General features: G+C 45.5%; 1 protein-coding gene across 4 annotated transcripts in view; it reads right to left on the reverse strand.

The window, feature by feature from the left end:
• The window catches only part of DMD (dystrophin), a 2,068,501-nt gene that overhangs the window by 138,518 nt on the left and 1,917,307 nt on the right, over window positions 1-12,676 (reverse strand). For 2 of the 4 annotated variants that reach the window (XM_080795194.1, XM_080795193.1), the window contains exon 63: window positions 600-661. In XM_080795194.1, the coding sequence (XP_080651320.1) occupies window positions 600-661 (62 nt within the window). Of the gene's footprint in view, window positions 1-599; window positions 662-6,274; window positions 6,414-12,676 lie in introns of those variants that run through there. The other 2 variants (XM_080795196.1, XM_080795195.1) reach the window with 2 other exon arrangements.

Here is a 12,676-nt window from a genome sequence, read left to right on the forward strand (position 1 = left end):
ACCCTGGCGCCCCTTATGTCTTCTTCTTATTTGGAGGCTGTGTGTCTGTTCAAGAAATTCCCAGTTGTGAGGGGGAAGAAAATTGTCAGACTCTCACACAAACAAGACAAGACACAGCAGAGAAATCTTTTAAATGTTCACATGGATGACCTGATGGGCTTGGGAATTATAAGCACTGGAAAAGACTGTAGAAAATTCCCATCACAATACCTGTGGTTTGGCAAAAGTGCTGTCTTGAGTTCGCAGGGAAGAAATCGATAAGAACAACTTGCAACAGTTTACTTTCTTGGTGGGAAAAACAATTGCCATAAATTGCAAGTATTTTTTTTTTTCCATCCTTCTATGCAGCAAAGAAAACTACAAAGACCTTTGGCCCTCTCAGGTATATTGAATTTTCAGGAATCGATGACAGTCTAAAACTTATTTTTAAAGAACCTCTGTGAAAAAGGAAGCTGTCAATTTTGGGTAGAAAGGTGTCGTTTTCCCCCTTTAAACAATCTAGTGACAGATTTAGACAACCAACAACGTGCACACAACGAGCCCTTTATCCTGTGAGTCACTTGCCATTTAACCTGGAGCAAACGTGGCCATGTCCTTACCTAAAGACTGGTAGAGCTCTGTCATTTTGGGATGGTCCCAGCAAGTTGTTTGGGTCTCGTGGCTAAAACAGAAAATACAAAGAGAGAATTTAGAATTTAGAACGGGTAGTGAAGGAAAGGAGGAAAGAAAAGTACGGTTTGCTTCTAGTTCATTCGGCAACATTACTTCAAAGGACTTCGGTCCACGCAGTTGAGAATGTTTCTTACAAGCAGCGAGAGGCTGCTACCGTGGCCCTTAAAGGGAAAAGCAACACGAATACACTCTGGGAACCAGAATTTATTTCTTCTTGTCACCCACAAGTCGGTTGTGCTTCTGTTGTTATAAAATGACTTGGTTATATAATCAATAATCAAAAACCAGGATTTCTTCGCCTGGCCAATGTAGGCTGCTCAGAAAGGACACTGACAAGGGTTACTCAACCCTGTCAAAGAGACACAGGACATTGATTCACCACCCTTGACATTTTTCCATTACTCCTCCTTCTCCATATCCAGGTCTCATACTCATAATGACGGCATTTCACTTCGGCTTAAGGTCTAGCCAGTGGCCGACCAATCTGTCCTACCTCCCCTCTCCCCATGACTTCCTTCTCAAGTGCCTTTTTTCCCTCAGTACTCCACACACCGGCCCACCTTTTCCTATATTTACTTGGGCCTGAATGAAGCATTCACAGTTTTCTCCCATTTCTTGAAGTTCGGCTAAGTGTCGTTGCCAGCTATCAGCTCTGGCCACAAAAAGAACAAAACACCTTTGTTCCTAATTCGGTTGCACGAATAAATCCGGGAGAGATAACCACATATACTTTTGCTTACTTTGGCCCATCTACATTAGGTCCCCAAAGCATCGTATTTCCCATTTTCAGGGATTACATGATGGGCTTTGATAGGGTAAAATGCAGCCCGGAACACAGGTATTACAGAAGCCATACGCACAGCCTGTTCCTGATCTTCAGGGGAAGGGTGGGGGCTGCAGGGAAGAGAAACCACTTACATGGGGACACTTCAAGGTGAACACCAAGGACAGATGCCTCATACAGAAAGAAGAGTCTGGGGAGGGCAACGATGTCAAGCGACCTCAGCACAGAGTTTCAACGTGAGGACTGGATTCTGGCTCTGAGCCCTACTAACTGCACAATCTGGGGCAGGCCTCCTCACTTGGGAGAGTGAAGGGATTCAGTGACCAGCATGTTCTGGTGCTCAGTGCATGGCTCCTTTGGTCATTCTGTGGCCCCCAAACTGACACCCACTGAAAGCGAGTTTTATCTAGTTGCTCACACTATAGACGCGGATCCACCTTGCTGGCCAAGCCTAAGAGCCTTTGTAGAGAACAAAAAAAACCCACAACACTCCCTGTGAATTACCTGTTTAAAAAGAAAGTTAAAAGGAGAAAATACTTATTGTGGTTTGTGAAATACGATAGTAAATGTCACAAAGTGGGTGGAAATTCCCCAAACTGTACACCTTCCAAGACCATCCCCTCTGATATTTGCCATCCAGGAATGGAAGAGGAAAGACTCCGGTAAGAAAGTTCCGAGACAATGCTGACTTGCCAGGGGCTGTTTCGGTCTCTCCGGCACACACGTTCATTTCTGGTTTCCTCTTCCACAGAGACAATTCTCATGTGAGGAGGGCAAGAGGGGCTTCTCAGTGGAGGGAACATACCAGAGTAACGTCCAGGTCTTAAAGGACAAGGAGAGCTGAAGACACACGCACGCAGTCCGTGCTTTCGGGGGTTTTAGGAAGCGCCACAACCAAGCCGGTTTCTGATCTGGAGAAGAGGTGGGCGGAACTGGTACTTTATATGCACAGCACAAGGAGGCTGCAGCTTGCAGCTTCGTGGAAAAAGTGTTGGCTTGTTCTCGGGTGTTTTTCAGCTCGGAAAGTGCCCAGCAATGAAAGACCACCCTGCGTTTAGGCCTCTGTCATTTCCCAAGGCCATGCATATGGGAACACCAGGGAGGGAGGGAGGGAAGGAAGGAAAAGGGGGGGGGGATGCCCGTGTGTCCACACATATGGGCCCTTAATTCCCACAATGCATGACAATAAAGTCCCATCTCCATGCTGTGTGGGAGGACTGTAGCATCTTCCATAGTAGATGGGCAGGAAAACGTCTGTCTGAGCTGATCAACCTGACCAAACAGAAGCACAGACAAGCGCTCTGAAAAGGCAGCATCTGTAATGGACTTCAAAGGGGAAGAAGAACACTGTGCCTGCGTGAGTCATGCCAAAGGCAATTCCCAAAGAAAAGAGAAACTTGTATATGAGCGACAGGGAATCCCACAGGGAGTGAATGCGAGCCCCCCCCCCCCCGCCCTTGACAAGGCTGCCTCGCTCTAAAACAAACCTCCCGATGGTCAATCTACTGACATTTCTACCTTTCTAAGGAATTTATTCCAGTGGGTCAAAATGGTGAGAAGGATTTTCAAAATTGTTTTCATCCGTGAGTCCTTAGTTTAACCACAGTTTCCTTTGCTTGATGACAGCAGAAAGTCTGAGCCCCTGCTTGGAGCCCCACTTTACCAGTTATTGGATATGGGCCTTTATAAGTGCTCATCTTCCCACTTACCTGCGATACTGGGTGGGAGGCCTTGAATAACCTAGATAAATTTACCTCCTTGCCCTCCAACACGCAAGCCTTTTCTTTGCAAGCAATGCCAAGTAACCAGAAAACAGACTGGGATTTCATCTGCACAGTCTTAGTTTCACTTCAGCTGCAAACCAGAACCAAGCAAGAGAAGGGAACACAAGTGGAAAGAAGAAAAGAATAAAGGGTGTGACTAATCCTCACAAACAGAAAAATAATCTCCTCACCATTTAATGCTGAGAACGACTGACAACCCAGCTCCAATGATTTCCGATTCTTTGGGAACTATAAGATGAACCAAATGTTCGCTTCACTGCGTGTGGGTGTTTTCGGTGTGTGGTGAATTCACAGCCCTCGTGAGACATACTGAACCCCCTCCCAAGAGAAAGATGAATATGGACAGTAATCCACCGTAGACACAAATCTGTGAGACTCCTATCTACATCCTGCCTTATAGGACAAGCCCATTTTTGGCTAGTGATCAAGAGAGATTTTACAGCTATATTTATTACTCTGTGTCTAGCTTCAAAAACAGTGGTGAATCAGCTCAGGTGTATACCTGGAATGTACAGAAAACACAGAAAGAAATGCCCAGCAGGGGAGCTGGTGATGGGGCCGTGGGTGGTGCCATTCTTGGTAAGTGTCCCTTTTTTTTTTTAATTTCACTTTTCACATCGGAAACGTGCTCTCCACATCCCATGCCCAACCAAAAAGGAAACTCTGAAACCTGCTCACAAGTTCACGGGCACATCTTTGGTCAATCTCCGGAGAATAATGATGTTCCACGTAGATCAAAATTCTGCATGCCCATTAACACAGAGACAAGTTTCGTAAATAATCCTTAAGATGCTCTATAAAGCTTTAAAACATGTTACTGATTTTGGCCCTGCTGGTTCCAAAGCCTGGTATCAGATATGCCTCTCGGAGCAGCCTTACAAACTGACTTCCCCTCCTTTCAAATTGTGTACAAACTACAATAATCTCTCTTTTCCCTTTTATTTGGGGTCGTGATAAGAGATGCAAATTAAAATACCAAACCACTGGATGTGACAAAAGACCCCGGCAACACCCACTTGTCAATAATAAGAAATTAAAGCATTACTCTACTGAGCACAGGGCTGACCTAATTTCCTACCATACAATTTAAATTTTCTCTCACCTTCTTTAGTTTCAAGTAGTGTGCAAGGTTATTATAACTGCCTCAGAGCTGTTCCTGCTGTCAGTGCTGGAATAATCAGACTTATTGGAATTGCTTTTTTAGTTTCTTAAAAACAAACATTAAACAGTTATAAAAAGTAACAAATTTCTACTTGGGGGGGGGGATGGCAGTTGCCTAATTAAAATAAGATTTCTTCTGCTACCACTGTTACTGGGTACTGAAAATATTCCAAACAGTTGCCTTTTTAAAAAGTACCTTTCCACTACTTCCCGGGGAGGAAACTAATCGCTACGCAGCGGTATAAAAAGGTACCGTTCCCTTGCAATTTGCAGAGGATTAGAGTTTGGCTTCATATATAATCTGGAACCCATTGATCCACACACACAAAATCATTTCCCTTTAATCTGGGGATCAGACTCTTTTTCTAGAGGAACCTTGGCATTTGCATGCTGAATGTTGAACTTGGCTTGCACTGCTGGAATACCGGCAGGGTGGGAATGGGAAAACATATTTAAAAGTTTCTGCTACCGTGGAGGGGATTGGGGGGGATGGGTGTCAATCTGGGCATCATAAATCCTATTCTCGTCCCCGCTTCTTGTTCCCTGGGATATTTAACATTTTATTCCGTTTGGCTCAAGGCAGGCCAAAGATGACTGCCTCCGTGATTGTGCCAGCTGTTACTTGTCCTCCCTCTATTTGCTTTTTGGGCTTAAATCCCACCCACCCTCAACTTTGGCCAAAGCAATTTCACTTCAGGGTTGTGTCCGATCCAAGATCAAACAACGCTGTCTGAAACCAATTCCATGGTGATCAAGGGTCAGAGACCTTTCACATAACCGTGTTTTTTCATTTGCTTCTCTAGCTTCTCCAAGAGCAACTGTATCCTGCAAAGAGGGGATGTGGCACAAGGAAATAAAAAACCCAGGCAAAAGAGAAAGGGTGATGGGGGGTGACCAGGAGAGGTGACAGGGATAACAAAGCAAGGAGTCCAAGAGGAGCTTTCGGGCCAAGGAAGAATGTAGATTTCACTTAAAGACTTAGGGTCCCCACGTAAATCGGATGCCCTTTTTTTTTCATGATGTCAAAGCATTTGGTAATTAATATTATGCCTCCGTCAGGCAACTGAACCCTTTCAATTTCAGCTTCAAACTTAACTTCAAATTTAACGGAGATAAACTGTGCTGCCCTTTTCGTTGCCAAGATCAGATGTGGAATGACAAACTTCGGTTAAAGACGAGCACAGACACCTGGAGAAACCCGAGAAAAGGACACCCAGAAATGACTGCACACTCAACCCCAGAGGGCAAAACAAAAAACCACCATAACAAAACACTTGATCCTCCCTGTATGTCAAATCCTGGACTTCTGGGCTTTAATTGCTTTTTCTCTGTTTCCTGATTTCTGCAAGTCGTGGGGGCATGGAACGAACACAGTAAAAAAGCCAACAAGGGGAATGTCAGTTGGAATCCTCGGAAGAAATCAGGCAGAAAGTTGACCTTTTGGCACTTGCAGTGCAATGGAAGGTAAAGCCTCGCGCGCCCCTTCCCTCCGCGAGGTCGGGCGACAATTTAGGAACAGCCTGTCTGGCTCACGTTCACACAGCCCGGGAAGGAGCAAAAAGCTTCCGCGGCCCCAATCCCCGCGTGGAGAACGCGCTGTCCCCTCCGGGTAGGGCGAGAAATCAGCTTTTTCTCTCCAAGCCCATCCCAAAGCCAGAGGAAGGGGCTCGCCGCAAGCCTGGCTCTGAGGGGCAAGCCCAGGGGGACGCACCTGCAGCGGCGCAGCAAGGACCCGCGGGGCAGGTTGCCCGACGCCGGGCCGCCCGGCGTCCCGCCGCTGCGCTTGTCCAAGTTTTGGCCGCCCGGGTTTGCCCCCTGCTCGTGCCACAAGTGCACGGACTGCGGCGATCCGAGGGGGCCGTGATGCACTTACCCTTTGAGCTGCTCCCTCATGGTTGCAAGGGTTCGGCGGTCGAAGGAAGGCGCGAGCGGAGGAGTGAGTTTTCCAGAGCCGCCGGGCTCCCCGAAAGTCGAGCGCCGCCGCCGCCCAGGCTCGCAGCTGAAAGCACTGCGGAGGAGCCGGCGCGGGCAGGCAGGCGGGCGGGGAGGGGGCGCTGCAGGCAGACGGGGCGGGGCCGGTCCGGGCTCCGCCCCCACCTAGCGACCTGGGAACCCGGGCTCCCAGAGACCGGGCAGTGGGGAATCGGCCTCGCCAAACGGAAAGGAAAGAGGAAAGACCGACGGAGGCAGAGATTTAAGGTAGTCCTAGGAACCTAAAAGCCCCACAGCGCCCTGCTACCACAGTCTTAAAACCTCCAGCAAGACTACTTGTTGCCTAAATAAATGACCTAGGTGCAAATGACCTCATTGCAGATAATTAAGTGTGTGGGCTCAGAGTTTGTTTTTTGTTTTTGTTTTTTTTGTTTTTTTTCAGAGAATGAGAGAGAAAAAAATCACAGAGTTCTCCCCGCCCTGGCTTTCCCTCAATCCAAGATTAAAGTGGTAGGGCTGTAAGGACATGAAACTCAGGTTATGCTCATCCTGGGCTAAATGAGCTTCTTAGGAAGCATTTGTATTTGTGAAAGGGCTGTGGGTTTCAAAGTGGGGGAGGGCAGTATCAGCGTCACCTGCGAACTTTTGATGAGTAAGAATGCTGGGGTCTCAGCCCAGACCTACTGAATCAGAAAGAGCAGACTGAAGTTTGAGAACCACTGGTTAATAGGCTCTAAAGAAAACACCACCACCAACAACACTGGTGTGGCATGGTTTGGTCTTTTGGTATTGTTTTCGAGAAATCTAAAAAGGAAACCATTTCCAATGGAACATTTTATCAGAAAAGTGGCAGGGGACTGTTCAAATACTGCTAATCCTAGAGTGTGTCATGTGACGATGCAGGTTAACTATGCAAAATTATTTCAAGTGAGGAAATATTCTGAAAAGAAGACGGCCTTCATTAGCACAGTAAGTTTTTGCAACCTTCACAGAGTACCTTCCAGTAGAGTCCCCAGAGTATTTTAAGATAAAGTCCCTTTGTGTTTCCATTGTCCCTTCTTGTCCATTTATTTTGTGGGCCTGCTTTTTCTTTTTATCTTCTTTCAACTACTTGCCTTTCACTCTCTTTTCTGGTCCATCCCTTCCACTTCTGTTTACAGTTGAAAACATGCCCCCCTTTTTCTTCTTAAAATATCCTCTTTTTTGCTCAACATTTCCCCACCCCCACCCCCATAGAACGTTAGAACGTTGTAGAACGTTTGAGCTAAAAGGACTTCGGACATCAATCTCCCTTTACTGTCTGCTACAGCATGACAAAAGAGGCAAAAAAAAAAATAAAGTACAGGAACAAAAGGGAAAGGGGGTGCCAGGTTTCTTCATTCCCATTGACAAACCAAATAAAAATGTAAACGTTATCACTAAAGCCTTGTGCATGTAGGTAGGATTGTTTTTGCTATTTTAAAGCAAATAAAGCGCTTCTGCTGGCATTCGGCCTCATAAATTGAGACTTACTAATGCTGTCTTTTAGCAATTTTGAGCCAGTGAGTGGTGGAGGCAGCTTCTATTATGGTCTGAGGGGGGCACACTAGGATTCCCTTTGGGTGAGGCTGTCCCTTGCTGGAACTGCAGATTCTAGGTCTGCCTCTATCTTGGTGGGGGAAGAAGGATTAGTATTCTGTGATGAGAAAGTTGTGGCCTTTGCTATTAATCAGTGACCAATCCCTGTGTCAATGTGGCAAATCACTTAAATACTGTTTATGTTTATTTCAATGAAAAGACACAAACCTCACAGCATGGACATTTGTACACATCAGAAATCAATCAGTTAAAGGTTTGCCACACCTGTGCTTTGTCATGCTTCTCAGTTCTCGTTATTTTTGTCTTATCTGTTTGTTTTACACTCTGAAATTACCCACTGAAGATTCAGGCCTGATAGGTTTCTCTAAAATATAAACACTCAAGTCTTTTTTCTCACTGCTCACTGGGGAAACTACTAGGAACCATTCGTTGGACAATGAAAAAGAATGGAAAATAAGAAATCACTATTCCGATTTTTTTTCTCTTAAATTTGACAGATGGCAATCCTCAAAAATACATCTTTAAGTTCTTTTTTAGACTGGAGTTATAGGCACTTGAAGGCTTGTTCCCAACTCTTGATGTTATTTTAGAAATTAAATACTCCAAGAATTATTAAGAAATGACATGGACATCACAGTAACTATTTTATTGTCGGTTTCAGTTAAATGATGAGTTTGCTTATTAGGAAAAGGCATTAAGAAAAGGTAATTTATAAATCTTCATTTCATATATAAATTCCGTAATGATGCTATGTATGACAATACGTTGTTTATAGTAGCTGTCATTACTGTTTTGGTGTGAATCAGAGACATGAAAGGAACATGGGGGCTCTGCCACCAGAAAGGACAGATTGCAATTCTGACTCCAGAACTTACCATGAGCTATACTCATGCTCACACTGTGGTGACAATGTGACAGTGCAAGGACTGGACCAGGGAGTTTTGCTCCAAGGCCTATGCCACTCTACCATGCTGCCATGGGGAGATGTGGCCTCCTTTACTGTAGGGGAAAATCTGTATTTTTTTTTTTCTTCTGTGCTCGTAAGCAATCTCACTGCTGTCTGACAGCAGAGGGGGGTAGGTTTGCTACAAAGAGGGTTAAGGAAGGAATGAGATAGAGTGAAGTCTAAATTCCTCCATACCCAAAACTCTAGTCTTTAAACCCCTTAAAAATGTTGCTTAGAAAAACGCAGACCTCTCTGATGGAAGGGACTGTGCTGGATATCCCCTCAGTCTCCCCTCCAGCTCTATTCTCTGCCCTTCTCCACTCTGCTCTGCGCCCCAGGAGGCTGGGCCTCTGGGGATGTCATCAGTCAGGCTCTTGGGTGCCCTTTGGCTTCCTTTTGCCTTCAGCCAACGGGAGGCCAGGAGGAAAAGCCTACAGTGGGAGATAAAGGGCAGGAGGGGGGAGATGTTTGCATTTTATTCCTCAAGCTCCCTCCTGTTGGCCTTGGACCTGGCAGTGGCTAAGTTCCTTTACCCACGGCCACAAGCTGGGCTGGCATTTCTATAGCAACAGCGTTTTCCAGGTTCTCCCTTTGCTCTTGTTCTTCCCCTGACACTGCTCAGGTTTTTGTAAATAACCTTTTTCTTACATTCTTTTCAAGTACCACTTTTGCATGTACCATCTATTTCTTCCAGGCTCCTGACCAAACAGGGACCCATCCAGTCAAAGTCACCCTCTGGGTCACTAAATTGGATGCTGAATGGGGACCCCCCAAGGAGGAATAAGTTAACTCCGCCTGTTGGAGCTGAAAAGAAGACTGGGTTCATTCATTCAACAGTTCTTTCTAGAAGCCTCCTCAGTAGGTGCAAAAGGAGACTCTGGTGGGTTGGGGGTAAAGGCAAATCAACAATTACAAATGGTGGTAACAGCAGGTGTGAAGGTAAAGAGGCCACAAACAGCTTCTTTTCTTTCTTTTTTTTTTTAAGATTTTATTTATTTATTTGACAGACAGAGATCACAAATAGGCAGAGAGGCAGGCAGAGAGAGAGGAAGGGAAGCAGGCTCCCTGCTGAGCAGAGAGCCCGATGCGGGGGCTCGATCCCAGGACCCTAGGATCATGACCTGAGCCGAAGGCAGAGGCTTTAACCCACTGAGCCACCCAGGCGCCCCCAGCTTTTTCTTTTCAAGAGCTTCAGTGGTCTGTTTGATCCTTGGGAGAGAATGTCAAGAGATTCAGTAGGTGGGCAAATTGAGAACGATCCAGAGTTTGACTTTTGTCCTGAAAGGTCTGAATGTGAGCACGAGTGTGGTTCTGTCATATTTGCCTTTTAGAAAAAGCACTCAGGAAATGGATGGGGGCTGGGTTAGAAGAGTCTGGAATTAGGAGACCAGATACAAGGGGACTGTAGTATGAAGACGATCTGAACAGTGGAAGTGGCACCGACTGGAGAAATAATAAGGTTATACACTACAGGAGTCATGACTGATCAGACACACCGATGGAAAAAAGGGACGACCTAGGACCCTGGGCCTCAAGCTTGGCCACCACCGCATCTCACCACCCTGCAGTTCTGATCTAATCGGCCTTGGGCACTGAATTTTTTTTAAAGATTTTATTTATTTATTTGTCAGAGAGAGAGAGAGAGAGAGAGAGAGAGAGAGAGCGAGCGAGCACAGGCAGACAGAGTGGCAGAGGGAGAAGCAGGCTCCCCGCGGAGCAAGGAGCCTGATGTGGGACTCGATCGCAGGACGCTGGGATCATGACCTGAGCCGAAGGCAGCCGCTTAACCAACTGAGCCACCCAGGCGTCCCAGGCACTGAAATTTTTAAGGAGATTCTCACAGGCAGCCGGGGTTGAGTTACTCTGTTCTCGGGTGAATCCCAAGTCTGGATGAGTAATATTCGACAAGCCAGGAATGTCAGGAGGAGGGGGGCAGGTTCAGGCAGAAGAGGGCCAGGGAGAGAGGATCCATTCACTCTTAAGCATGATGAGTTCAAGGTGGCCGTGTGATGTAAAAGGGAGTCCCGCATCTGAGCCCGGAGCATAGAGGGGAGATGTCTGGATTGGAGCCACTGGTTTGAAATGTCAGTTCCCTTTACGCTGCTTGAGGGTCAGAGTTAGCCAGGTTTTACCAATACAAAATGAGGAGCAGAATGGGAAAGGAGAAAGACGGGGAATGGTTTGGGGAATGGTTTGCGCTGGGCACTTGCCTGGGGATGGCCCTGAGGGACTTCACCACCCCCCAGGGGCCAGCTTCCTCTAGCTCCAGGAGTCTCCACCTGAACTGCCCAGACTTCCCTAGCCCATCTTAAGTTTAACTCGCATCGTTTTCTAAAAATCATTTGGAATGTAGGTACTACCTCAGTTAAGCATAATAGGTATTTTACAGTAAAATTTCACCATCTACGTATTTAGCAAACCCGTAAGTATTCCATGTTTCTCTGTGCAAAGTACAAGTATGAGCTGTGAGCACTGAATCGGACATCTAATAAATGCTTACAATGATGGTGAGTCACTGCTAGTTAGGGCAAATACCACGGTGCACTAATTAAAATATGTGTAACAGTCTCTTTAGATCCATCTGAAACCAGCATCTTCTGGATGTAAAAATCTCCAGTCAGTTCATATTAACTAGTAAATGAAGAGGCGTCTACATTCAGACCCACACAAAAGCCTATTTTTCCAGGCCCTTCCCCTGCAGGGAGACAGAGTAAGCCAGGCTGAGGAAAGTTCTCGGAGCCAGCTGCCATCCAAACCAGAGATTTCACCAAATAGGTTCCAAATCGAGTTGCACTCAGATTCCCTCTCATGTGGTTTGCTTCTAATAAGATTTTTCAAAGCTTCCCAGAGCCACCTCTATCACACCAAACATCTGAAAAGATGTGAAGTTTAGCATCTTCACGAAAATAAAGCCACACTTCATTAACCTTACGGGCCAGCGGTTGCTTCCCGGGAAAGAATTCGGGTACCTATTAGCCTGCCAGCTATAGCCTACCCCATGTAAAGCAAACAGACGGCCTCCTGCTAAAAATGGGTAACCAGTTAAGGTGGTTCCAGCAGACCTAGGACAGCATTCCCGGTCTACCTTAACAAGCGCTTAAAGCTGTAACTATCTGTCTGCCTTTCCCAAACAATTGTGCCAAATAACAGGAATTTCAAAACTAGGCAGAAATTCTGACACTCTGCATAATCTCCCTTCCTCTTCAGCTACAAATAAGGCTTTGTTTTCGATTAGACTCACAGCAGGTGAAAACCCCAATTAGTGAATTCATTCTGGGGCCTCTTTCTACCTTCCTCCCACACACCAGTTAAAAAAAATTAAAAAAAAAATAATAAGGCAAGTCTCAGTCTTTTCCCAGATCACAAGTAAATTAACCCTTGGATCTACCCAATCAAGCCCTTTAAAACATAAAGAATTTTCACAAGAAAATGGGGGGATGCTGAAAGTTCTCTCCTTTTTGACTTCATAATGGGGCTTACAGAAAATTCTGTTTTGCTAGATGTTACTGTTTTCCTCAAATCCATAAATACCCAGATTTTCCAATCTAGAAATTACAGTTTTTCTTTATACCTGAAGACTCATGAAACCAATATTACCTAAAGAGTGATTAATGGACAGTCTGCTGTAAGAGAGAATGATTTTTAAGTTATGTTCTTATTTTGGTGTATTTGAGATGAGAGAAAATATTAAATTTTAGTTTTCACAGTATGCTTTGGCCTTAGGAAGTACACAAAGTCTATATTTCATACTTTGTAAATATTTATTTGTCAAAGGAAATTCATAATTGGACAAGGATACAGGTTTGGTTTGAACATTCT

The sequence above is a fragment of the Martes martes genome (genome assembly GCF_963455335.1).
Source record: "Martes martes genome assembly, chromosome: X".
NCBI lineage: Eukaryota > Metazoa > Chordata > Mammalia > Carnivora > Mustelidae > Martes > Martes martes.